This window comes from Girardinichthys multiradiatus, chromosome 7, assembly GCF_021462225.1.
Source record: "Girardinichthys multiradiatus isolate DD_20200921_A chromosome 7, DD_fGirMul_XY1, whole genome shotgun sequence".
In the NCBI taxonomy this organism is placed as follows: Eukaryota; Metazoa; Chordata; class Actinopteri; order Cyprinodontiformes; family Goodeidae; genus Girardinichthys; species Girardinichthys multiradiatus.
In genome coordinates, this window is record NC_061800.1 from 31,348,395 (window position 1) to 31,373,583 (window position 25,189).

The following is a 25,189-nucleotide window of genomic DNA, read 5'->3' on the forward strand; positions in this document are numbered from 1 at the left end:
TCACAGCACAGAAAACCGGGGGCTGCCTCTCAGGAAAACGACCAAACGCTCCCTGAAATGTTTATTATACCCAGTTTTGTGGTTATGTTGTAACTGCGGCTCGCAGGAAGAATACCTTAAACAATAAACGTCCGATTTGTAAAGGGGGAAAAAAATGAACACGGTATGTGAAGTCTTTGTTGATTTGCATCCCTCCGCATTGTTTACGTCGCTGCAGGCCGCGGCATGATGTTCGGATCTTTACTGGACGGTTTTCATGTTCCGCCTCCGTGGCCCATTTACTGTGTTATCGTGTTATAACTGCCGCAATATGGCAGCGATATGAGCCACTAGTTAAAAGATCATCTGGCATGATTATTTCAAAGCGGGGAGGGTGAAAGCTGTGCTTTGTCTAGTGCAGGTACACCGTTCTGGCATAACATTATGACCCCCTGCCTAATGTGCTGGTGCCCCTTTTGCTATTGACTTCTGAATATGTACTGTGCTGGACCACCTGGTTGTGCAGTTATTAAGAGCGATATGCGGCTGCAGACCCCTGGTCCAAAGCATTTCATTTTTATTTATTTCAGTGAAAGGAAAAAAAAAGAACTAAATGCCATTTTTACATAAATTGTTCCAAAGTAGCAGGTAGAAGAAAAAGTCTGATTTCCTGCTCCCTTCATACACATCATCATTCAAGTCTCTCTCCCCCCCCCAGTTAAACAGGTAAAATATTACCACATTAATTAAAACATTTGGTGGGTCTTTAGTTTGTCATCCCCTTCTGTGACTGCACAACAATTTACACATTACCAACACTAACAATCATAATTATTACCTGTGAGCCACCCATTCTATCCTATCTTACCATTACATGATGAAGAGATACTCATTCTAATCTTCTTTTGGTGGTCATAATGTTATGCCTTATGTATATCTAAAAGCAGCAAATCTCTTAATGCGATTGAGTGTTTTCATATCTTTTATAGGTTATCAGCCCCTCCTTGGTGTGATTGTAAAGATCAGCATGCTTGACAAAACCGGTGACCAGCAGCAGGAGTCCAGGCTGTGCTCAGACTGTGGATGCAGTTTCAACCCATCACATCTGGACTCTCACTCTGATTCCACCTCAGCTAAACAGAAGCAGACAGACAACACAGACACTCCATTCAAATGCCCATCCTGTGAGGCTGGAGGCAGTAGCAGTCCCTTTAATGGCCGGCGGGGCCACCGGCGCATTCGACTGGACCCTCACAGCTGTAGCGTATGCAATAAAACCTTCATCTCATCCGCTCACCTGAGCCTTCACCTCACTTCCCACAACAAGGAAAGGAAGTTCAGATGTAACACCTGCGGCAAGTTCTTCCATCAGGCCTCCCACCTGATGGCTCACAAGGTAATCCATAGTGGTGATAAACCATTTAAATGCCCAGAGTGTGGGAAGAACTTTGGGCGCGCTTCACACCTGAAGACCCACCGTCGGCTACACACTGGGGAGAAGCCTTTCAACTGCACCTACTGCAGCAAGTCGTTCACCCAGAAGGCTGGCCTCCTGGCACACATTCGGCTCCATACTGGGGAGAAGCCCTACAAATGTGAGAACTGCGGCGAGAGCTTTCGCTTTATGTCCAACTTGCTCTCCCACAAGGCTCAAGAGGCCTCCGGACAGGCCAAACCAGCGTTTGTTCCTGCTCCTGTTCCTGCACCGGCGCCTCCAGTCAGCCAGCCTCAGAGAGCCCAAAGCAACATGGTGGATCTTAAATGTGGTGTCTGCTGCCGCACATTTGTACGCTCGTCATACATCCGACTTCACATACGGCTAAAAAAAGGCCAGCGACCTTATCATTGCAAAGTGTGCAACAAGACCTTCGTCAAGCTGGAAACGTTTGTGAACCACTGTGACAAACACTTGAGGCAGAAACAGGAAAAAAATGGGGTTAAATACGAAGTTGTTAAGCCTCCACTGTTTGTTCCGCTCTCCAGGCCTCCTTCTCCAGAGAGCGTACCTGCTCAGGAGTTGTCCTTGGAGATGAACATGCGCTCCAAAATAAAAATAGAGTGAGGTTAAAGACCGAGATGCTTCAAAGCACTTCTGCATCAGCACGCAGATACAGCACAGAAGTATCAACTTATGGCATTTCACATAAATGTTTACAAGTAAAAGAAAATCAGAGAAAATGGGCAGTAGTGGAAGAGAACATAGTGGGATAAAAACACTGGTGTCAGTGAATTTAAGTGGAAAACAAACGTTGCTCAAGTATATCTGTCCCGCATTCCTCTTATTTTCTAATCTAGTTTTTGCTGATCTACAGCTAGATATGAGCAGAGCTTTCCAGTAAAAGCAATCAGCTGATATACGATCTGATGGTTTGATAACCATGGTTAAAAATGCATGTGAAAATGTAAAACATGACCCAGTTTCTTTTATTTCAAACAGTAAAGCAACAATTATCGTTATTGCTGCTAAAGTATTATAACAGTGATTACAATTATGCTATTTATACCATATTTATTGTTATTTTCATTTTTGAAAATAGGCTTAAGCAAAAATAAGGCGTTGTGTTTGACCAAGTGGAACGTTATTTTTTAGGGTGTTATATTTTTCATTTTAGGTCCACTGTGGAGTTCAAAAGCAGGCTGTTTACATTGAGTTTTACTCCTACATTAGACGTGTTGGTGCCCTACCTTAAATGATCTCTGGACACAGATCTCCCTCCACAGCAGAGAGCAGAATGCAAATACAAACAGTAAAAAAATTTAATAAAATCTATAATTTAATAGCAGTTGTGGTTTAAAAAGCTGAGTTAAGTCACTCCAAACTTTGTGGATTGTCAAACCAGAGCAAATTTTAAATAAACGAGTGCATGCAGGAAAAAAAATGAAAGGAGTTTCAGCAGCAATTATTAGCAATAACTCCGTAACCAATATAACAATGTAACCTTAGAGCAAGAGTAAAGGACAGAGAAGCTCCAGTTGGACTACAGACACATATATATTTTACAGTTTTTACTCAGTACATACATAACACAGAAACTGAAATAAAATATTTAACTCAATGTATGTAATAATTTAGAGAATTAATAAACCAAGCCTGCGCTATGTGTCCCAAAGGAGCATCATATATAAACACACACATGCAACAGCAGCTGTAGCCTGTCTGCTTCATTTAGAATTAAAATCTAAGGTTGTGATCCTTTTGGTTTGTATCCTGGAACATAGAGGCATTAAATTCCTAACAAAATGGCTGTGATGACAACATTACCTCCCTTATCATTCAATGACTTTCACATTAGGGTTAGCTGATTTAAATCATGTGTTCATTGAAATTAGCTACAGTGTAAAACACAGATATTCAACATGTGTGGTGAAATTTAAATGAATGTTGCACTAACAAATACTGCCACTTACTGCTGTTTTACAATTTAGAGTTACTAGAAAATATCAACTGTACAAAACAGAAAACTACCCAAATTCCTGGGAAAAGTCCTTCTTGTGGAAACTTACTAATATTTAGAATAAACACCTACTAAATATAATGCTAGGTTGTTAGACTTTATTGCTGTTCTCTTCTTTGTGAAGTAGCAAAAGCAAACCAAGCTTAAATAAGCTGGTTAAATAGTCAGGATGTCTGCCCCTCATAGGTTCCCAGCTGTATTTCTGCAACAGTGTTACCTTAATAAGAATGATGGGTGGTGCTTCTTTAGTTACCACACTACAACTTCTGTGTTTTTCACGACTGCAAATATTGTCTTGTAAACAACAGCGTAGGAGACCACCTTTAGCCAGCTGACCAGCAGTGCACAGCAACAGGTGTGTTTATGTGTGTGGTGGAGGGTCCCTAAAATAATCTGAGACTTTAAACTAAATGAATAATATGATGGTATATTTTAGAAGTTTTATTGCTTTAAAAACTTTGGTGTACCTTGTAATCGGTAATCAGCTCATTCCTCATTAGTTTACTTTAGCATGAATAGCTGATCTTTTGTCTTTAGGTGTTTAAAAGAAGTTTCAAATAATTTGAAATCAGTTTATTGGTAAGAATAAGTGAATAGGTTTCTTTTGTAAAGACTTGATAAGTATTATAAACATTAAAACATTCTTCTTCTGTTGTACCTGAAAGAGTTTCTTGTTACACACCATTTTCAATCCAACTACTCCTTCAATAAACCCTGTTTTTCTCCATCAGTGACTCCTCTTCTTCTTTCTGGCCATGTTCTGCTCTTACAGAATGATTCATTGTGAGATCACCTGCTCCTGTAGCGATCTGACGAAGCATTACAAATGTCCTACCAGGTGACCCTCTGGGCAGTAACCATTTCTGATTACTAGTCAGCAGCTCATGGACATATTAGAATGGGTTTAATGTTGATTCGCACAGCCGATGGGCAACAGTCACTTCCACATGGGGAAGCTTTTTGTCCCAACCTAAAGACATAAAGAGGAAGTGAACAACTGCCACTAAGTAATCAACACACTTATGAATATGGGTGTATGCTGAGATATTTGCCTGGCAGTTGTCTGAGCTGCTGTTGATGGTCCAGTGCAGCGTAACGGTCATGTGGCGTCTCCACACTGGGTTTCTGCGCAGGACAATGTTTCCACGGATGGAGTCTCCGCCGTACACGTGGATCGGCTTGTCTAGCATGAACAAAGTCTGCTTCCAATGGGTTGGACTGAGGATTAAAAGATAATAATTTAAGTGTAATTTTATAATGCAGCTAGATCTCAGTAAATTAGAATATAAAAAAGTTTATGTATTTTAGTAATTCAATTCAAACAGTATAGAGTGATATATTTGAAAGACTGATTTCTGTTTATTTGAATGATTATAACTTAAAGACCATTAACACTAGAAATTCAGATTCTCAGAAAATTTGAAAATAATTTGAAACCAGTAACAAAAACCACATTCCATACTGAAATGTTGTATTATGGCCTACATCATCACGGGAAGACTTGAACGTTTTCCAGCAAACAGTTATTAAAACCACATGGAGGTTAAACCACAAAAATAATGTTTGCTAAAGAAGCTGAATGTTCACAGAAGGTTGTATCCAAACAGATAAATGGGTTCCGCAGAAGGAAAAGTTACGGTAGAAACGGTGCATACGCCTTGAGAAGATTGTGAAGCAAAGTCCATTCGACTGTTTGGGGGAGACTCACTAGGTGTGGACTGCAGCTGGAGTCCGAGCTTCAAGAGGCAACGCACACAGACAAATCCAGGAAATGGGGCTAAAGCTCTCCCATTCCTCAATGTCTAATGTATTTATTTAGCACATAAAAAAAAAACAATATTTGAACAGAGCTCTTCAACAACAGTTGAAAACAACAGAATAAAACCGCCAGAGACTTCTGACAGACGTCTACAGTCTCGGGGCGCCGCAGGAAATGATCAATCCTCTCCACGTTTTAACTTCGATCTCAGAACATTGAGGAGAAGCTTGCTGATCGATCTCAGAGGTTTGTGGATGTTGAGTAAATCATGTGGGTGGGATGCGGCTAGACCATTTAAGACTTTCTCATTTTAAGCCACTTCTGAAGCAGAAACAACATCAATAGAACATCATTTTCATAAGTGTATTAAAATGAACAAATAAACGCTTAAATGTGATCAATCTTTGTGTATTGAATCTATAAATGAGTTCTGAAAGAAATTACTGAAACAAGCTTCTCAATTATATTCTAATGTACTGAGATGCACCTGTATGTGTGGATTTAGTTTGATGTTTTTAGTTATTTACTGTTTTTTTATTTTTTACTCTGAGTTTGGTCCGGTGTCCAGCTCCACTGTTGCTCCTCCCGCCTCCAGGCTTTCAAACTGAACAGTGAACCAGGCCGTAAATCCGTGGAAAACTCCAGGCTTCACCACACAAAACTTAAACTCCCCCTCCATTTCCTGAGAAACGAAACTCCACTCTGTTAGTTATGCATGCCAAACAGATAAGAGCTGCCGCCGCTTGCAATACATTCGATACCTCAAGGTCTCTCACTTGAACTGTGTACATGTTAAGGCAGATGACATCGCAGGGAGCAGAGAGGCAGTCTTTAGGGTCAATAAGGTGGCTGAACTTTGGCTTAGTGAAGAACTCCTGCTGTGCTAGAGGCCTGCAAGGAAAGGACATCAATCAGGAACTGAAAGAAGAATGGGTTTAGTCATACAGACAACATTTAAAAGGACTAAATGAGGAATTTATAGACATAATTTATAATATAAAAAAACTACATCTTTTGTACTCAATATCCCTCCAATAATATCATTTAGTCACCATTATTCTATGAAACAGGACCACAGAATCACACACCCCTCCCTATACTTAACAATGGGCATGTTGTGCTTTTTAACATTTTCATATATTTCACCAAACCCGTTTCAAGTGTTTGTTCCTAAAATGCTTGATTTTTGTCCCATTTGACCAAAGCACACGCTTCCAGCTAAAGTCAGTTTATGTTTGTCATAACAGGTCCGAAAAAGATTGTTTCTCTTGCATGTCTCCCAAATAACTGGTTGGTGTGTAGTGTGTCCCCAGCTTTACTGACCCCAAGATGCTACCGTTCAATTCTCTGTGAACTGCAACCTCCTTAACCATCCTATTGATTGTGCATGATGGAGTGATAAATAGTGGCCACTGGCTCCTAAAGAGCTGGTCAAATCATATTTGATTACATTGATTACAAATGACAATTTTTCAGACAGCATTTTGTTTAAAAAACTTCTTCAATGGGGCGCGGTGCTGGTGGTGTAGCGGTTAAGCGCGCGACCATATATACAGAGGTTATACTCCTCCCAGGTTAGAGTCCCGAACCCGGCGACCTTTGCTGAATGTCTCCCTCTCTCTCAGCCCCTCATTCCTGTCTGCCTACGGTTCAAAAATGAAAAATAAAGGACTCTGGTGCTAAAAAATATCTTTAAAAAATCCTTCAATTACATCTATTTCAAAGGGTCGATTAGAGATACCAATAACTATGCCACCAGTGATGTTTCTGAACATTGGATTTTTACCCAACTGAACTAATGTACACAAAATAAATGTTGGATTTCTTCCGGGTTTCTCAGTGTTTTCTCAGAGAAAAGTCTGAATATTTTTTTACACAATTTAATCCAGGGGTGCCACAAACCTTTGTATATTTAAGTCCCAAATTATTTATACCCCTGGCAGTTTTAGATTTAAAATTATTTTCAATTAACGGAAGCGTTTGTTCCTGATAAGAAATAAGACAAGTGTCACTCAAAAGATAAAGCAAAGTCAAAGGTGTTGCAAGATTTTATTGAAAATAAAGTTGAAAATTATCTATACTCTTCTCAGTAATCAATGTAAAAATCTTTGCTGGCATTACAGCAATCAAACATTCTTGTTATTACTGATCAATGTTTTTTTTTTATTGTTTCCACTGGAATTTTAAAAATGTATCTTTAGTAATGAGTTCTGAGGTTGGAAGTACTCTAGCCATCATCCTAACCTTTAGCTCCCTCTACTGCACATTTGTTAAAACTGCAGTCCTAGTGGGGCAGTGTCCTGCAACCTTTACAGTCATCTCAGCTTCAACACACCTGAATCAAATAATTAGGTCATTAGCAGAACTCTGTTACATGCTAAGGTGGTAAATCATCTAAATGTTGCTGGACTCCAGCTCTGGATGAGTGGTTAAAAAAAAAAAGCAAATAAAATGTTTACACATGTTTAAAATCATAAATGTTAAAATAATTGTGCATTACTTATTTGGTTTTCTTAAAAATATTCTTATATCTATCTGGATCTATGTGAGTTTTTGTTGCTCATTCATGGTATTTTACTTGTCATTCATTTTGTTTTACATGTTGATGTTGGCCATTTTTCAATCATTTTTATTAAAAAAAAAAAGAAGTTGTAATCAACAGCACAGAACCAGCAAAAGCGTTTGACCCTGTACCTTATAAAAGCTCAAACTGTTGACTTTCTGACTCTGATCAGTTTATTAGAATAAGGAACTGGCGCAAGAACCACTAAGAGAAGTTTGAATTTTCTTTTCCTAGATCCTGTCTCAAGTAATTCTCCGATTAATATAGTGATATTCAATATTCAAATTGTCTAGTTTAGATTTAGGTTAAAAGCCTAATTTGCTTTTGTGGTCCCTTTTCACTGGGAATCACATGACTCTTTCCACCAGGTAAGAAATATCAAAACTCAAAACATCCACCTACCAACTATACATCTGAGTTCAGGCTCTCAACATAACGCTTAAAAAACGGAAATGAAGGTGGGTAAAAACACAGTATTCAGTTAGAATAGCTGACCAGTGGCTCTTACTGCAGCGGGGTGAAATCCAGGCCGTATGGTCGCTCCCAGAAGGCCATTTTCTCTGAGTAGTAGCTGTCGGCCTGACATGGAACCAGAGTTAAAGCTGCTGAGGAAGGCCACATCACACCACCATCCCTGAGCCAGCGGTCCCTGGCCAGGAGAACTGACTCCACCATGAACTCAAACTACACCAAGAGAAGATGAGGAAAAACGAGATATTCAAATCTTAAAGGAGCTGAAATCAAAGCAGGATGCAAATAAAGCCTGAAAAAAAAAAACCAACCTTATAAAGCACCATCAAATGAATACAATATTTAAAGTGCATTTTACAGACAAAGCAGTTTAAGTTATGAAACATAAAATCACAAAACAAAAAAATAAGAAGGACGCGTACAGGGTCTTTAAAATTTAAACAAAAGATGAGAGCATCTATAAGAGGATAAATGAAATTAATTATCAGCAACTTGTTTAAAAAGTATACAATGATGCAAAGGCCGTGACCCGAAGGGCTTGGTCTCTTTTAGTGATTAGCATTAAATGGCTAACAAATTTTGGCTATGAAGACTGCAAGTATAAGTGAATAAATTGTTTAAAAAAAGTTAGAAAGAAAGCCAGTGTAATACACATAAATGTAAGTGTTTTGAGTCAACATGTTAACAAACTGACCACAGAACTCTGTAGGACACTTAAGCGGTGCTTTGTCTAGTCCAGGGGCCTCATGTACGAAGAGTCCTTACGCACCAAAACCTTGTGGCGCAATGTTTTACGCACAACTCGGCATGTACTAAAATAAACTTTGTGTAAAAGTGTGTGGAAATCCACGCAAATCTTTGACCTGCTGTGAACATGTGTGGTAGCCACGCAAACCTTTTCAATCGACAATAATAAACTCCAGCGAACCAAAACTCACCTAAATTCACTGTAATATGACTCCATTCAGTTTTATTTAATTAATGGAGCATGAACTCCATCATCATGGAGTTTGACCTTTTATGGTTTAAACCAGAGCCATGAAACTGAATCACATTTCTTGTCATCCAATAACGTAACACACCTTGAAAAATTATGGAAACAACCGCAGTCGGATGTAAACTGTAAAACTTCCTCTGTTTTTGTCACATGTAGATGTAAATGCGCATCACTCTGTGCGCCAAGGAGCATAAAACGCATGTAAATAATCTAAGGTGCACTTTCACTCTCACTGAGAATAAAACTGTGTCAGATCAGCGGATTAATTCCTAACAAGTCAGGTTTGATGATTCCTAAGATGGACAAGCTGTCACACATGTCCATAAATAGCTGCGAAAAGTTGTGCGTAATTGTGGAACGATGGCAGCTTTGGCACAGAGGACAATTATTTTATAGCTCTGCACGGAACTGGTCCCAGTGTTACAAAGAGAAACCAATAGGAACCATGCACCGCCGGTGCCAGTTTAAGTTCTCACTACTCTGCGGCTTTTCAGAGGGAGCTGACTGACAGGTCGGGGGTGACGTATTTAACAGTCATCTCTGAGCCGGGCCATGCCAGCCATATGGGCAGAGAAAACGGCGCTCATGGACTGTTTGAGACACCTGGTTTAGTCCAGCGAACAAGGCAATTACATTAATCTGAGAAAAACGAAAGTTCACTTTTTTTTTCAGTTCAGCAGGTTTGAGTTTAGAAAAAAAGACTGAGATCAATTTCATAAATGAATCATAAGTTAGGTAGAAATTATTCTAGAATTACTACCAAATAACAAGCCCTGGACCTGGAGGCTGTACACTGTAGAAAATCTATGACAAGCAACATTGAAGGTTGAATAATTACCAGCAGGCAGTTTCCCATCCACTCAGACACCAGGATGTCCACCTGCTCTGGTAGTTCAAGCTCCTCCGCTCGCCCCTGCAGCACCGTGACCACCTCCTCACAGCCATTCTGCTTTACCAGCTGTCTGGTGTGCTCCGCCATGGAGCTCGCCTCTACGGCATACACCTACAGAACCACCAATTCATTTGACTCTGCTTGCCCAACAGATGGGGGTATAAATACATTAATAATAGCGTGGGACACCTGTAAGATCTACAGTGTCTTGCTGAAGCACTCATGCCACTTCAACTTTTTAACATCTTGTCACGTCACGGCTACAAGATGTATTGAATTTCATAATTTTTTTTGTTACAGATCAACACAAAGTAGTGTATAATTGTGAAATTGGAGGAAAATGGTGGATAGTTTTCATGAATAAAATACTTAAAAGTGTGGTGCACCTATGTAATTAGCACCCCTTACTTTTTGCCCCTAAATCAAATCCAGTACACAAAATTATCTTCAGAATTCATCTAATTAGTGAAAAGTAATGTTTGTGTAATCTAATCTCAGCACAAATACAGCTGCCCTGGGAAGCCCTCAGAGGTTTGTTAGAGAACATTAGTGAACAAACAGCATCATGAAGAACAAGGAACACGGCAGGCAAGTAAGGGAGGAAGTGGTGGAAAACCTTGAAACAGGGTTAGATTATAAAACAACATCTCAAGCTTTCATCGTCCCAGAGAGCACTGTTAAATCTATGATCAAAAATGGAAAGAGTATGGCACAACTGCAACACTACCAAGACATGGCCATCCACCTGAACTGACAGGCCTGGCAAGGAGAGCATCGATCAGAGAGGTTTGCCAACCCTAACCTTAAGCCACGTAGGCGACACAGCAAAAGACGATGCTCTGGCTAAATGAGACCAAACAGAAAAAAATACAGGTCTATCCTAGAAGAAAACCATGTTTAGAGACTCCAAAACAGTTGAGACAGTGGCAGAGATCCCCCTTCCAGCACGATGACCCTAATAAATAAAGTAATGTATCATTTTCTTTCCATGTCACAATTTTGCACTTTGTGTTGGCCCGTCAAAAAAATAAAATAATTAAAACACACTGATGTATTTTATTGGATTCTTGGTTATGTGGCAAAATGCATAATAGTTCCAGGCATATGAATGCTTGAAGAATTTGATGATGAGACCCCCTTCGTAAGACAACATATTTAATTGTTCTCAATTAGACCTCATGTGCCATGGAAACCCTGCCATATTTACCACTGAGGGTTGTGCCAGCTGAGCACAGAACAGGCTGATAATGCCGGTCCCACAGCCGAGGTCCATCACCACCTTGTTCCTCAGTGAAGCGCTGTTGCTGACAATAACCTGCCGGTACGTCTCTGTGCGGCTGCGGTCAGACAGCATCTCCAGGTGAAGCCTCTGGGCAACAAACGATCAGATAAAAATAATAAGCTGTAATATATCTGAAAAAAAAAAAAAAAATGTGGTCTGCAGATGTACACGACTACAGCCTGTGGGTCAGTATCATATCAACTGTCCTCCTTATGAATAAAAGTTACTGAAGTTACTTCATGAGGCACATTGTTTCACAATTACACCAGTAGTTTCAATCGCAGGACCAAAATCTAGCCTTCGAAAAGCCAGTATGGCGGGCCATTTTTAATCTGACCCCAAAACTCCAATGTCTGGAAAAAAGCTGATTAAAAATAGTTATGGAACAATTTGGGTAGTGTGGAAAAATGACAAAAAGAAACAGATTAAAGGTGCGGTATTTAAATGCACATTTATTTAGCAGAAAGTGATTTGTTTTATGTAAGCTGCATTGCACTAGCAGCAGAGAAAACACAAGAGGAGGGGGGTTGTTTTATCGAGTATGCTAATCTAGTCAGTTTGGCTCATTGATCCTTTATCTGACTGAGGTTTGTGCAAATTAGAATCTACAATCCTGATCATGGGTCTGAAATATCAGCAGCCTATAGCTGCTGCGTGTATTGATAAATCTATAGGACCCATCAGTGGGTTTGAGGCAGGACACCATTTTGTTATAGTCTCTGTGCCATCGCCTTCACAGTTCTGTCTTGGACCTACAATGGTGCCCATACAAAGAACATAGATTTAATCCCAGTTTTTATTCGAACAAACTGAAGAGTGATTGCAGATTTTTACCAGTTTCATTACCTTTCTGGGTGTGGCTTAATTACAGACATGTCTAAACAATCCTGCCACTGGTCTATTTTAAAGCTATTAACAATAAACACTGATGTTTGGCTCCCAAACAAAATGTGCAAAAGCCAAGCATCAATGATGCGGGGAGAAATTCTGCACAAAGGCATCTGTCAACAACAGCATCTTGGGGACTGCTGATTTAATTATTTATTGGGCTTTTTATCGTTTGCATTTTTACAGGAGCCTTTTCTTTCAGTTGCATTGTAGGTGTGACATGCTTTCAATTTGTTAAATGACACCGTTGTATTACAAAGCAGTAAGAGCTGCTGTGAAGGTTTGTCCTCCTTCTCCTTTCATGCCACATTAATTCCCCCATAAACTGAAATGCTGAAGCCCTTTAAAAGCAGCAACTCAGAGGTTTAGGTAGCCTAGGTCTGGGACTCACTCTTACACACTCCTGTACAATCTATTTGATTTTTAGGTCCACTTTTGCAGCTGAGTGCACAGTCCCTTGCCAAAGGTTCAAGTTTATGGAATAGTTTATCTTTTTCAGGTTTCAACCATAAAGTATAATGGATTTTATTGGGATTTTGTCAAACAGATCAACATAAAACAACACATAACTGTGAAGTGGAAGGGAAATCAAACATGCTTTTCATAACTGTTTAAAAAAATAAGTATCAGAAAGTGTGTTGTGCATTTGTATTCAGCCCTACTAAAACCACCTTTCACTTAAATTAAAGATGCAAATCATGTGGAAACATGTTTTCTATATCTAAAGACTGACAGTTTAGCCTATTCATCTTTGCAAAATAACAATATTTGATGAAGAGCATCTGTAAACATAAATTCTCAAATCTGCAACAGATTCTCACTTAGATGTTGGTCTGATTTTTGACTGGGACATTTTATCACATGGATATTTGTTAATGTAAACCATTTTACTGTAGCTCCAGCTTTATGTATGATTTATTTAATTAATTAATTAATTTATGATTTAATTTCCCTTTGGAATTAATAAAGTATTTTTGAATTGAATGTTTAGGGTTGTTGACTTGCCTGAAAGTGAACCTTGACCCCAGTCTCAAGTCTTTTTCAGCCTCTAACAGGTTTTCTAACCAGACTATCTGTTATTTTTTAGGTGCTTCCATTTTCTGAGCAACTCTGACCAGCCTCCCTGTTCCTGCTAAAGAGAAGCATCTTGCCAGCATGATGCTGGTACTTACAGTCTAGTTCCATTCCTCATCTGACCAGAGCGCCATCTTCCACACGTTTGCTGTGTCTAGTGCATGGCTTGTGACAAAACGCAAACACAACTTCTTATGACCTCCTTTGAAGAATGGGTTTCTTCTTGCCACTCGTCCATAAAGGCCAGTCTCATGAAGTGCATAATCGTCCTGTCGACAGATTCTCCCTCCTGAGCTATGGATCTCTGCAGCTCCTACAGAGTTACTAAATCAGGCAATGTGATGCACTGGATTATGGGATTCCATTAGTGCCAAAAATATGTTTATGTGTCTATGCACATGTCTATGTAATCTGTATATGTTAAGTTATATGTTAGATGTACATGTCAGGCGCTCATGTTAAGTGTTTATGTTAACTGTATTTGTTATAGACATAAGCACATTACATATAGAGCTTACATAGACATGTGCATAGACACATAAACATACATAGACAGATAAATATATTTTTGGCACTAATGGAACTCCATATGCCCCTCCACAATTATGCACTATGTGGTCGTAATGTGACAAAATGTGAAAATTTCAAGGTGTGAGAATGCTTTTGTGAGGTTGTTTTAGAGCGTTATTATTAATTGACAATTTAATCAACTTTGGAACTCTAAACATTAAGCCAACAACTTTACAGAATTTGGATAATGTAATTATGACAAAAGAAAAGAATATCCATGATGGATCAACTAAATTGAGCATGTTTTCAGTATGGAAAGTTCACTGAAAGCCTACAAATCAACAGTAACGTTTATTAAATAGAGTTATAGGTCAGTTTGTGAAACTTTGAAACATTAAAAATTTCAGTTCTATGTTTCTAACCAGTGTCCCATAACTGCCGAAGTATTCGTCATCCTGCCAGGGGTCCTCATCCTCATCCTCAGCAGCATCCTGGCGCAGGTAGCTGGCAGGGGCATAGCCGATTACCCCCTGCAGTTCTGCCCACCACCAATCTGCTGAAGGCTTGGCGTGCACAAGCAGTTTGTCCCCTGTGCTGAAGCCTAGCTGTGGGAGAAAACCGAGTAAAAGGGTTACTGTTTTCCGTTTTGTTACTGAGCCTTGCAGGAAGTTTAACTGGCAGAAGTATAACCTGCTCAGAGCCGCGGGCAGTGAAATCGCACAGGGCAACATACTCCTCGGGAGAAGCCTCCTCCTCCTCTTTCTCCGCCTGCATGTTTTAAACACGATGTTTGGACATAAAATCGATTTTCCCGTTCAACAAAAATCTACTTTACGTTCTTAACCAGCGCAAGTAGGGCTTGTAACAACCAAATCAACGTCTGTTACTACAGTGAAACAAGCGGTAACGCTCACTTTAAAAGTGTGCGTTAACCACTTCCTGTTTTTGACGTTGCGCGCCTTCACGGTTGTCGGAAATTTCGAAACTCTTGTATTAATTAAAAATTATAGCGTCATTCAAATGAATCAATACCATTGTGTCACATATTAAGCAGGTGCGATTAATTTTAATTACATTCGTGAAAAAACCTGACGGTATATTTGAAATGAAACGATTTGAATAGATAGCTCTCTCTCTCAACATGGTTCAACTCGCTGGTTTTGTAATCTACAAAGTACAACAGAAAACGTTGACCTTAATAGCACTTTCAGCTCACACAAAATCAAACTATTATTTCATAATAAGGGGTATTTAACTTTATTTAGATTTCAAAATGAATATTTTTACTCATTTTTATTCATGTTTTAAAAAGGAAAAAGGGCTATCTGAACAAACCTGGTCATATGTGGTAAAAGTAATTGCCCCCTTGTTAATTCATGATTAAACTCTGATTAAACACATTTTGGCTCAATTTAACACACAACACCCAAGCCTGATTACAGCTAAACATATATTCATTAACAGTTTTCCATCTGGAAAAGGTTACAGAGGTTACAAATGGAGAAAGTATGCACCAGTAATGGATCTTCTGACCAACCAAAGCTACTCTAAAAGCTAATGAAAGACTCATCCAGCAGGTCACAAAAGAACCAATGATATGCTAAACACAATGACCAATTTTAAAGCACTGCAGGCCTTGCTTGGCTCAGTTAATTGATTCAGCAATTAGAAAGAGACTGGTCTTAAATCGCATCCATGGATGAGCTCTAAAGTGGTGGTGGTAGTGTGCTGCTTCTGAAAAATGTAGAGTAAGATGATTTATAACATGTAAGTGTAACAAAAAGTTAAAAATACAAGAAATCTTAAAGGCGGCAAATAGTTTTTCATGGCATTGCATCTTAAAATCCTCACACAAAGGGGAGAATATACTGTATAAAAATATAATTTATTATTGTAAGAACAAACACCCAAAAACAGGAAAAAAAAACAAATTAAAATGGCGCACAGGTTAGTTCACAAACCCATTTGAAGATTCTCAGTCATAGAAACGCAATATATAAAACATTTTTAATCACAATAATATGTGCTTACAATTAAGTACTTTAAATTGTGTCTGTTTTATTTAATGGTGTTTAATGACAAACTTAATTTCTTCAATTCTTTCCAATCACACGTTGTTGGCGGACATGTCAGCTGTTTGTCTTCGACTTCAGAAAGGGGTTATGGAGGACATCATAAAGCCGTCTCGCCTGTCAAGGCAAAATATCAACATTGTAAATCAGCAACGTTTGACATGTTCACGATAAGCCTTTCTTGAGATGTATTATTCACCTTTTGTGGTCCAAGGCCTGGGCAGAGAACCAACTCTTCTTTGGAGGCATTGATGATTCCCTCTACGGACTAGACAAAATGTATAAAGTACGTTATCTGTACTGCCTGCATCATTCTATCCGAGTCAAATGAAACAGTTAAAACAGAGCAGCTAATGTGGTAAAATGCTGCAGTCATATGTTACAAACTCCCCAGTACTCTGCAGATTTCAAAGTTCAGACTTGAAAAAACGTAAAAAAAATGTTTTCGCTTGAATAAAAATTTGTGTAAGTCTATTTATTATTTTTTGCGGCTCCTGTATGAGGAATATTTTGATCATTCTGGAAATAGCCTCTGGTCAAGTCAGCATCACCTTATACTTTTTTGCAGAAATACTCACTGAGAAAGTGGATAGTAAGGTTATGGCATCAGTTTTGTTTATAGATTTCACAGTGGTCAGGCAATCGGTAACCTTTAAGGAAAAACACAAGAAAAACCTGTTAACTGCTAGTACTATGTTGACTCAGCTGTATTTCAGTATTATATAATCATTTTTTACAAATAAGTTTAGCTAATTTTTTGTGAAAAGAACAATATTACAAAATTTCTAACAGAATACGAACCTACAAACATACCTTTGAAAGATAGTCTTTTTCTACTTGCTCCTTCAGAAGATCTGCTGGCTTCTTCTCATATGACTTATATGTTTCCAGGTATCGTCCTGCTTCTTCTGGACTGCCAATTCAATTTAAAGAAAAAAAAACAATGAAAAACCAGAAGATAAAAACAGCTATGTAAAGTAGGATTAAGTGTTGTCATGATTAACAAATACTATTAGATAACATATGTCAAAAAGCAGAGGTTTATCTGCTTTTTACACACTTTAAATGTGCTGAGGTTAGGATAAACCATTTCTTCTTCTTGATAAGTTAACACAGAGTTTCTCTGAACACTGAAGTGTGTCATGTGTTTATTTTACCTCCAAGCCAAGATAAGAGTGCAGTCCGCCATGATACAGATGCGAGCCAGTTCCTTTAATGCATGATGAGGATCTTTCTGTACATTTAAAAAAGTATTAAGATTTACATTGTGTTAATATACATTATTCTTAATTATTAACTCTTAGATTTAATGATATGACAGTATATTATCTTTCCAATTAGGCCAATTACTGACATCTGTTTTTTTTTTTTTTGTTGTTGTTGCACGTGGCGCTAAAAATGGAAAGTAGCTGCACATTTTAGCTGCACCATCGTAAGCAATTCAAATTCTGCGGAAGCAAGATAAACTTCACGGATGAACAGCTCTGCAAGGAAAGCTCACGTTACAGTGACTCCTCTGTTAAAACTGATTTAAATAGTTTAACAGTAATTTTTGTTACTACATTACTTACCACATCTACTTGAACCAGCAACACACGTAAGGTGAATGCATTTCCGAGCTGCTTTAAACGGTCGTGGATATAGTTCGGGTTTAGGTTGTGATACCTCAGGCTTCAAACCGGGTCCAACACCATCATTAAATAGAGAAAAATAAAACACAGAACAAAGTGAAGGTTAGAGCAAACGTCACTAATCAAACATAAAAACATGAATCGATGCTCTATAAAAATATTTACTGTTTAGGACAGAGTTACATGACATATTCCCATATATTGTCAAAGCAACATCAGTGCATGTTATAGTAATATTGCAATAATAGCAAGCGTTAGGAATTCAGGCTAAAAGTTAGAATATTAACATAAAAAAAAACATAAACAAAACATGTCGGAGTCAACATGATACAGAATGTATAATATATATATATATATATATATGGGTAATGGGTACCCTCCATAAATCGTATTAATCATATAATTATGAATTATTTGGCTTAACGAAGCCCCTAGAAAAGCAGGTCATAAAATACATGGTGATGTGTTCTGTACCATGATACACAGAACCAAAGCGTGTGACGAAAGCAGTATGCACACAAATAACTCATTATAGTCAAGAACAATCAAAAAAGTAGTTTGAACAACTTTTCAAACATTCCCTGTTTTGATAATGAAAGCCTAGTCTGACCTTCAGCTTTATTTTTTCCTAAATACTCAATATGAACCCTGAAAGAAAGGATATCACCAAGCCAAATACCAAGATATTTGGAGGTTGTTACTTTCTCAACAATCTCTCGCCCTACGGTAGGAATTCTAAAATGTCTCGATCGTTTAGAGTGAGCTGGTGTGATATTTTTCAAAAACAACAGGATCAGAGCGTACAGTAATATTTCAAAGTACAATTTAGAATGAATTGCTTTTTATTCTATTATAATCCATTTGACAGCAAAATGCTGCTTTGAATGCAAATAGAACTATCAGTCTGCTGGACTGAGACTTACTGCAGTAGATACCCACAACAGACCCAGATGACAGTACCAAAGATATTAAAGACCCCACACAGAGTTGTAAACATTGTAATAACAAATGAGAAACAGATGAGTTAGGACAAGGTGAATTTGTTGCCCCTAATATCATCACAATATTTAACAAAAACAATGCCATCTTATAGTTTTCCTCTACCCCTATTTTTGGAGTACTTATTTTGAGGAAACCTTTCTTGTTTAGTTCATAGCCCCCCTAAAACCACCCACCTGAGGAAAAGAGCACAAGTTGTCTGTCCCAAGACGTAATCAGGCACAACTTCTCCAAACTCCCAGGGCACGCTCCTCACAAACTTTAGAATGGGATTACCCCTCTGCAGAAGCAGAAACAAACATGATGTGCTATCTTTAACAATTACACAATAATTAGATTATACATAGATACAAATGAACAGATACCTTGTACGTTTGTTAGTCCAACATATTTACATGCCCAGGCTTACCTGTCGAGGACTGACAATGATGCTGCTCCCAGAGCCCACTGGTTTCGGACCCTGGATGAAGCTTGGATCTGACTTGAGACAGCTCCCCTCAGGCAGCACCTGCTTCTCGGCATTCTTTTTCACCTGCTCGAACGGAACTTTAGTCCCTTTAACACAGTCTGGATCCGTCTCAGAGCCCCCGGTGCTGGAAGGCACAGACTCTGGCTCCCCTCGCTGCAGACTGCTGAGTCCAGCTACTTCGGTTCTGAGCAGTTTGGGGGGAGCATTTCTCTCTGGAGCAGCAGCCGCAGTATTTTTACTCTGGACGATGTATTCTGCATATGAGAGGGGCTGCTCAGACGATTTTGTAACTGGCTCTGTGGTCGATGCAGCTGGAACGGTTGTGTTTTGTTGCCCTTTGGATAAAGGTTGAAACTGTGGCTTTGGCTGGAAAATAATCATATAAACAGTGTGTTTGAAACGCGTGAATTAAAAGATGTGAATTGATATCAAATATATATGACCCACGATATTGTTCTTGACAAATATTTTGAAAGTGGAACTTGTAAATGAACATTCTGTTAACAGGCGGAAGAGCTAACCAGCTAGCTACACAGATAGTTGATATACTAAATAAAATACCGACCGGTGTTCTTGCTTTAGTGAAAGCAGAATCGTCTAGGTTGATGTGAAACCTCTTCTTCATGTCTTTGGATTCATACGTACGTTTCGCATAAAATCATACCCTAAATTTATCTTTTACAAACGTTCCTTACTGGATAGAGAAAACGGGAACCTTGAGCTTTCACACTTCCGGGGCTGAAACTAACAAAATAAAAGCACAGTTTTTAAAAATATTCTATAAAATGAATTTGACTCAAAGTTATTTTTCTCTCTTTTCATTTTCCTATTGCTGTTTATTCGGTCACTGAAAAAACTATAAGGTAAGTGGTGTAAAAAGTAACATTTGTTAGGTTTGAGAGTTAAACTTACGTACCTAATAGCATTATATGGACTCATTTCTACTAAATGGAGGGGGGACTGAGAAACCCAAAAAAAAGATAGCTTAGGTTATCTGTTTTAGCAGGCTTAGGACAAAGGATCCCAAACATTGGCTTTAAATATAAAATCTGCTGGTTTGTTTTAGTGCTTTTATAAAGTAACCCATGTGTAACCGCCTTTGCTGTAATGTCCAAGTGCACTCAAATTCATTAGTACGCACTCCCTCCATGTGCCTTAATGGTTGTATGTTGCTGCTATATTTTTATCAGAATCATCAGAAGTTTTTTTTTTTTTTAGCTTTCTTTTTGTGGTCATACATCTGTATACACTATATTGCCAAGATAACTTTGAAGATATTCCTAATCTATAAGGTCCAATTTGTTGATGGATCCACCACTGTCAGCAACAGCATCTTTAACTATGCTGTAAACATCTTCCTCAAGGTTTAGGATTGTGTTCATAGTTGGGAAAACCAGAATTGTAGCCTCTGTTCTAATTCATCCCAAAGGTGATCAAGAAGGTTGAGGTCAGGACTCCGTGCAGGCCAGTCAAGTTTCTCCACGACAAACTTTATACACCTGTAGCCATGGAAGTGATTGAAACGCCACAATTAATTGATTGGGTGGTGTGACCCCAATACTTTTGGCAATATAGTATATATAGAAATGTACCTTTTCACTGCTGCACTGTCTTAATTGTCTCCATTTTGTGATTACTCTGCAATGACCAACAAATGCCCCTCTCAAAGCCAGCTTGGAAAATTTGTATCTGCTATTCTAATGAACAACATATGCAGGCTACATTTATTTATTATTTATTTGCTGGAATTCATTTCATAATTGTGTAAACCTCCTAAAAATCTTGCTACTAGTTATCCATAAGCTTTTCATGGTCAGGGTTTTGCTGTGGTGTTGCCTTAGAAACAGTGATGCAGCCTTTCAAACCGCGCAGCATAGCATGCTGGGATTCCTCTCTCCATCATGGCGGAGCAAAGAGCAGGCTAACGTTAACGGTTAGCATATTCAACAACTGCTTGATTTCGCGCAATTTAGCACAGTACTCGTCTGCCTTTTTATCTACACGAACTGGAGCCATTTAACATAATCTGGGTAAATATGTGCTGCACAGTTAAAAAATGTGACAAAAGAGCAAGTTTGCTTTGTTGACAGCAATAACAGCTAAATGTTTAGCAGCTACGTTAGCTTTAATGCTTGAGCTGTTAGTGCGTTGTCAATGTGTGAGGCCGCATCTTCTTACATATATGATATTAGGCTCTTGCGGCTAAATATTTTGTAAACGTTTTAAACAATTTGTAGAACTTTTAGAATACAGTGAACTCTACTATTACGGGTCAAAATTTAGCTGACAAGCTAAAGCCAGCGGCTGCCATATGTGAATGAATGTTAGCCAGGACATTGAAGGCCTGACACTGGCCAACGTTATCTAACGTGTTTACGGGCTGGCGGTGTGCACAACTCTGTTCTCGTTTAGCTCCGCTTTCAGCGCATCTTTTAGTCGTCGCAAAACAAGTTTTTTGTGTCGTTCAATCCGAGAACATTGTATGTTACTAAAAAAAATCCGCTAAATAAGTCGGATTAATTAGTTTAAAATGTGTTACGGCTTGTTGGGAAACGTAACTTGTGTCGCTTGTTTTTTTTGCATTATGTGTTAAGATAATATCCATTAAGTGTTCTTAACATACAGTGTGAATTGTTTTTATTTATGGATTATTGGCATTTGGAAATGGTTGTTTGATTTCGTTAAAAATGTAGAATCTGTGCACTACATGTAGATATGAATGCGGTTATAGTCCCGTCGTCGGTGTTTCTTACTGTAGGTCACATGTCCTGGTGGCGGTACTGCATCCTGGTTTGAGCTATTTTAAATGAAGTGCAGCGCTTTTAGCATTCTAATAAATTCTTCAATAATTTAGTTTTTTGTTTTTTAATTAAAGTTTTTAGCGTATCGTAAAACGTTTTTTTTGCACAATTTTAAAAGGTTATTTCCTAAAACAAATAATAATATCAAACAACATTAAATAAACTTTTAAAGGACTCCACGATCAGGTTAGTTGGTTACAAAATAGGACGGCAACAGTGGTTTAAATACTGAAATTTTGGGACAGTTAATGTCCTTCAATTTAGATAAAATTTAAATTAAAACATAAATTTAGATTAAAATGTGTTTTAAAAAGGTGGTCCTAACTCTCAGAAATTACTTAATTGTACAATTTTTTCCGTTTAACAAAAGGTGTTTTATAAATGATTGATTTTTCGAATAAGGGTCTACTAATTTTCTTGAAATAACTATTTTATTCAGCTATTTGGTCACATTTGCTAATGTAAAAAATAATATTTTCACTTTGAGTTGGTGTAGAGTAGAGCATACGCCCATATATGGAGGCTATTAGTCCTCGAAGCAGCGGTCTAGAGTTTGATTCCAGACTTTGGGACTTTTGCTGCTTGTCTTCCCCCTTCTCTCACTGCCAGTTTCCTGTGTGTATACTGCAAATAAAGGCTTCTAGTGCCACAAAAAAGCAACACATTCAGATTGCATTAAACAAAGTCAACATTATAGTTCCTGGGGGAAAAAAAAGTGTAAATTATTTTCAATTTTCCAATATAAAGTATTGATTGAGTGCAGGTTAATCAAGGATGAGGTCACTTATCAAAAACCTGATTTTTATTTATTTTTTGTAATTTCATATGTGATTTAAAACATTAGCCAGTAGGTTATTTGGTTGATTTAAAACAATCTTGTCTCGTAAATAAATATAGTTTTGTTTGACCCAAACTGTAACAATAAACCTCGGCTATATTGTTAACAACAAAAACGGTGGTAGTGAATGATATTAATGGTATGTTTACATTATCAAAAGACATTTCTGAAACTGGAACCTACAGTAGCAAATATATAGCTGTTTTTGAGTGGATGGTGTAGTCACTAGCACTGTTACCATTCAACTGATTGGAACTCAAAAAGGAGGCACAGACAGAGCATATCAAAGTGTGCAGTGCTGCAGAAACAGTATTTACCCCCTTACAGATATCTTCTGGATTTTCTTTTTTGTCACTCTTAAATGGTTAGGATCAGCAATAAATGTTAATATCAGGCAAGGGTAACCTGAGTAAATACTAAAAGCAGTTTTCATATGATTCATTTATTAAGGGTAACAAGCTGTCCAAACCCACCTGATCCTTTGTGAAAAAGTAACGCCTCATGTTAAACCATGAACTAACTGATTAGCCACTTTTTTCTGGAAATAATTTCACAAGCCACACCAATATCTGATAACTGTCAGAACTAAGAAATCCCTTTAACTTGACAACATCAAGTAGGCTAAAAGATCTGAAGAAATTCAAGAATCAATGAGAAAAAAGGTCCTTGAGATCAGTTTAGAAAGGGTTAAAAAGCCATTTCAAATACTTTGGGACTCCAGAAAACCACAGTGAGAACCATTTTTCACAATTTTCACAAATGGAGAAAACCTTGAACAGTGGGGAACCTTCCTAGGAGTGGCTGGTCTACTCAAAATTACTCCAAAAGTTCACAAATGGCTAATCCATGAGCTCACAGAAGAACCCTGAGGAACATTTAAAGCTCTACAGGCTTCAGTTAAGGTCAGAGCCCGTGATTAAACAATAGGAATACAACTGGGCAATAATGACATCCATGGGAGAGTTCCCACTGCTGCCCAAAAACAACATGAAGGCTCGTTTCACATTTACCCCCCAAAAACAAAAAACCTTGATGAACCTCAAGACCTTTAGGAACAAATTCTGTGTACTGACGAGAAAAATATGAAACTTTTTCAAAGGTGTCCTGGGACATCTGGTGTAAAACGCAACATTTCAGAAGAAGGACATCCTACCTACAAACATGTTTGTGGTAGTGTGATGTTCTATGGTTGCCTCAGAACCTGAATTTCTTGTGATGGTTCTATCAACAAATTCCGCTCTCTAGTAAAACATCCTGAATTAGAATCTCTGACCAACAGCTTGTGATCTGAAGCTTATAATCACTTGGGTTCTGCAACAGGACAGTGATCCAAAACATACCAGCAAGTCTACTTCTGATTGGCTCAATAAACAAGATAATGGTTTTGCACTGACCTAGTCAAAACACAGACTTAATGCTGTAAAACCCTCCAATGTAATTAAAACAATTATACAAAGCAGAGCAGGCCAACGTTTCTCCAGTGATCTAAAAGACCAGTTATCACACAGGCTTGATGGCAGTTGTTAATGCCAAGGGTGAAACAACAGATTATGCTTAGAGGGTAATTACGTTTTCACATTGGACCAGGGTGGTTTTGATAGCTATCACCTTTGTGTATGTTTTCATAATTTAAAACAGATTTTTGGGTTTATTCTGGTTGTCTTTGTCCAATTAGGTTGGACAGAGAAGCAAAAGCAGAAGAAGTCTGTTAGAGGCTAAATACTTTTCACATCTCTGTAAATATTTACAAGTTGCTCTGTTAAAGTCAATGTTGTACTGTTCTATGGAAGATACTGTAGCAGGTCAGATCTTTGGTTTATATCTTTTTTATTTATTTATGTTATCTTAGAGAAATTTTTAAAAAGTGGAGTTAGCTAAACCAGTCATTGATCAGAGTAATTATTTTATTGTGGCCCTTGTTAAACTAGCAAAGGGTACATTATGGTGGTATATTATGCAGGCATGCCATTTCTTACATAACAATTTGGAATGTTTTCTGAAGTGGAGATCGTTTTTTTCCACTTGAAAGACTTTTTTTTTAGACTTTTTATTAGTGTTGACTTAATTTGTTTTTACTGAGATTGTGTGGGTTAGAGCTTTTTGTTTTCTAAAACTAGCTGTTGTTTAGTTAATGGGATGGTTTCATTTTAGCTTATTTGTGGGTTGAAGCAAATATGTCAGCCAACAAACAAGCACAGCTCTAATGCTGCTAATGATATACATGTGTGTGAATGCTAAATTCATAAGTGCTGTGTTTAGCCATAATGCATCTTTAAATTGCATTACGTTTGTTTTCTATCCCAGCATCGATTAAGAGAGATCCACTCCAGCATCATTAAGAGCGTCCTTTACCACATTTCTGTGCTGCCGTAATGGAATGTGCCGTGGATATTCCATCAGGTACGTATAAGGTGTAGCCATCCAAAGTCTGTACTTGATCAGTATTACCTTAATTCTTATCTTCTTTTAATGCACACAGGCACTTTCATACACGTTACATTATATACAA

The 25,189-nt window shown here is 38.1% G+C and overlaps 4 protein-coding genes across 13 annotated transcripts in view; 2 read left to right on the top strand and 2 right to left on the bottom strand.

Moving 5' to 3' along the window:
* The first annotated feature begins 9 nt into the window (after positions 1–9).
* On the top strand, positions 10–4,161 carry LOC124870781 (zinc finger protein 239-like). Its single transcript, XM_047369583.1, has 2 exons — positions 10–163; positions 969–4,161. The coding sequence occupies exon 2, from the start codon at positions 1,007–1,009 to the stop codon at positions 2,039–2,041; it is 1,035 nt and encodes a 344-aa protein (XP_047225539.1). The 5' UTR covers positions 10–163; positions 969–1,006; the 3' UTR covers positions 2,042–4,161.
* Positions 3,993–14,792, bottom strand: prmt2 (protein arginine methyltransferase 2). Of its 6 annotated transcripts, none has more exons than XM_047369578.1 (9): positions 14,561–14,792; positions 14,293–14,475; positions 11,324–11,485; positions 10,063–10,227; positions 8,265–8,440; positions 5,970–6,084; positions 5,739–5,875; positions 4,487–4,652; positions 3,993–4,404 (listed from the first exon to the last, which is right to left on the bottom strand). In XM_047369578.1, the coding sequence occupies exons 1-9, from the start codon at positions 14,642–14,644 to the stop codon at positions 4,372–4,374; spliced, it is 1,221 nt and encodes a 406-aa protein (XP_047225534.1). In that variant the 5' UTR covers positions 14,645–14,792; the 3' UTR covers positions 3,993–4,371. The 6 variants fall into 6 exon arrangements, with proteins under 6 accessions (XP_047225534.1, XP_047225533.1, XP_047225537.1 ...); XM_047369577.1 differs by having other exon boundaries at positions 5,955–6,084; XM_047369581.1 differs by lacking the exon at positions 10,063–10,227 and having other exon boundaries at positions 5,955–6,084.
* Positions 14,793–15,736: 944 nt separating this feature from the next.
* Positions 15,737–19,774, bottom strand: ercc1 (excision repair cross-complementation group 1). 2 transcript variants are annotated; one of them, XM_047370786.1, is made up of 9 exons: positions 19,607–19,774; positions 18,982–19,407; positions 18,749–18,852; positions 17,514–17,613; positions 17,100–17,176; positions 16,756–16,855; positions 16,521–16,592; positions 16,142–16,210; positions 15,737–16,059 (listed from the first exon to the last, which is right to left on the bottom strand). In XM_047370786.1, exons 1-9 carry the CDS (start codon positions 19,664–19,666, stop codon positions 16,000–16,002), a joined length of 1,068 nt encoding a protein of 355 aa, XP_047226742.1. In that variant the 5' UTR covers positions 19,667–19,774; the 3' UTR covers positions 15,737–15,999. The 2 variants fall into 2 exon arrangements, with proteins under 2 accessions (XP_047226742.1, XP_047226743.1); XM_047370787.1 differs by lacking the exon at positions 16,521–16,592 and having other exon boundaries at positions 16,142–16,203; positions 16,784–16,855.
* A 1,139-nt stretch (positions 19,775–20,913) lies between these two features.
* Positions 20,914–25,189, top strand: part of sona (SON DNA and RNA binding protein a) — a 30,200-nt gene continuing 25,924 nt past the window's right edge. For all 4 annotated transcript variants that reach the window (XM_047370192.1, XM_047370190.1, XM_047370193.1 and 1 more), the window contains exons 1-2: positions 20,914–21,071; positions 24,985–25,080. In XM_047370192.1, the coding sequence (XP_047226148.1) occupies positions 25,053–25,080 (28 nt within the window). In that variant the 5' untranslated portion in view covers positions 20,914–21,071; positions 24,985–25,052. The remainder of the gene's footprint in view (positions 21,072–24,984; positions 25,081–25,189) is intronic.

Coding starts and splice junctions, on each gene's coding strand:
- LOC124870781 (XM_047369583.1), top strand. CDS start 1,007: ATGCTTGACAAAACCGGTGACCAGCAGCAGGAGTCCAGGCTGTGCTCA.
- prmt2 (XM_047369577.1), bottom strand. CDS start 14,644: ATGCAGGCGGAGAAAGAGGAGGAGGAGGCTTCTCCCGAGGAGTATGTT. Junction 11,486..14,292: donor TCGGCAGTTATGGGACACTG/GTTAGAAACATA, acceptor TTTGTTGCCCAG/AGGCTTCACCTGGAGATGCT. Junction 10,228..11,323: donor AGCTGGCACAACCCTCAGTG/GTAAATATGGCA, acceptor GTGGTTCTGTAG/GTGTATGCCGTAGAGGCGAG.
- ercc1 (XM_047370786.1), bottom strand. CDS start 19,666: ATGAAGAAGAGGTTTCACATCAACCTAGACGATTCTGCTTTCACTAAA. Junction 17,177..17,513: donor TGCTGGTTCAAGTAGATGTG/GTAAGTAATGTA, acceptor TTAAATGTACAG/AAAGATCCTCATCATGCATT. Junction 16,060..16,141: donor CAGGCCTTGGACCACAAAAG/GTGAATAATACA, acceptor TTGCCTTGACAG/GCGAGACGGCTTTATGATGT.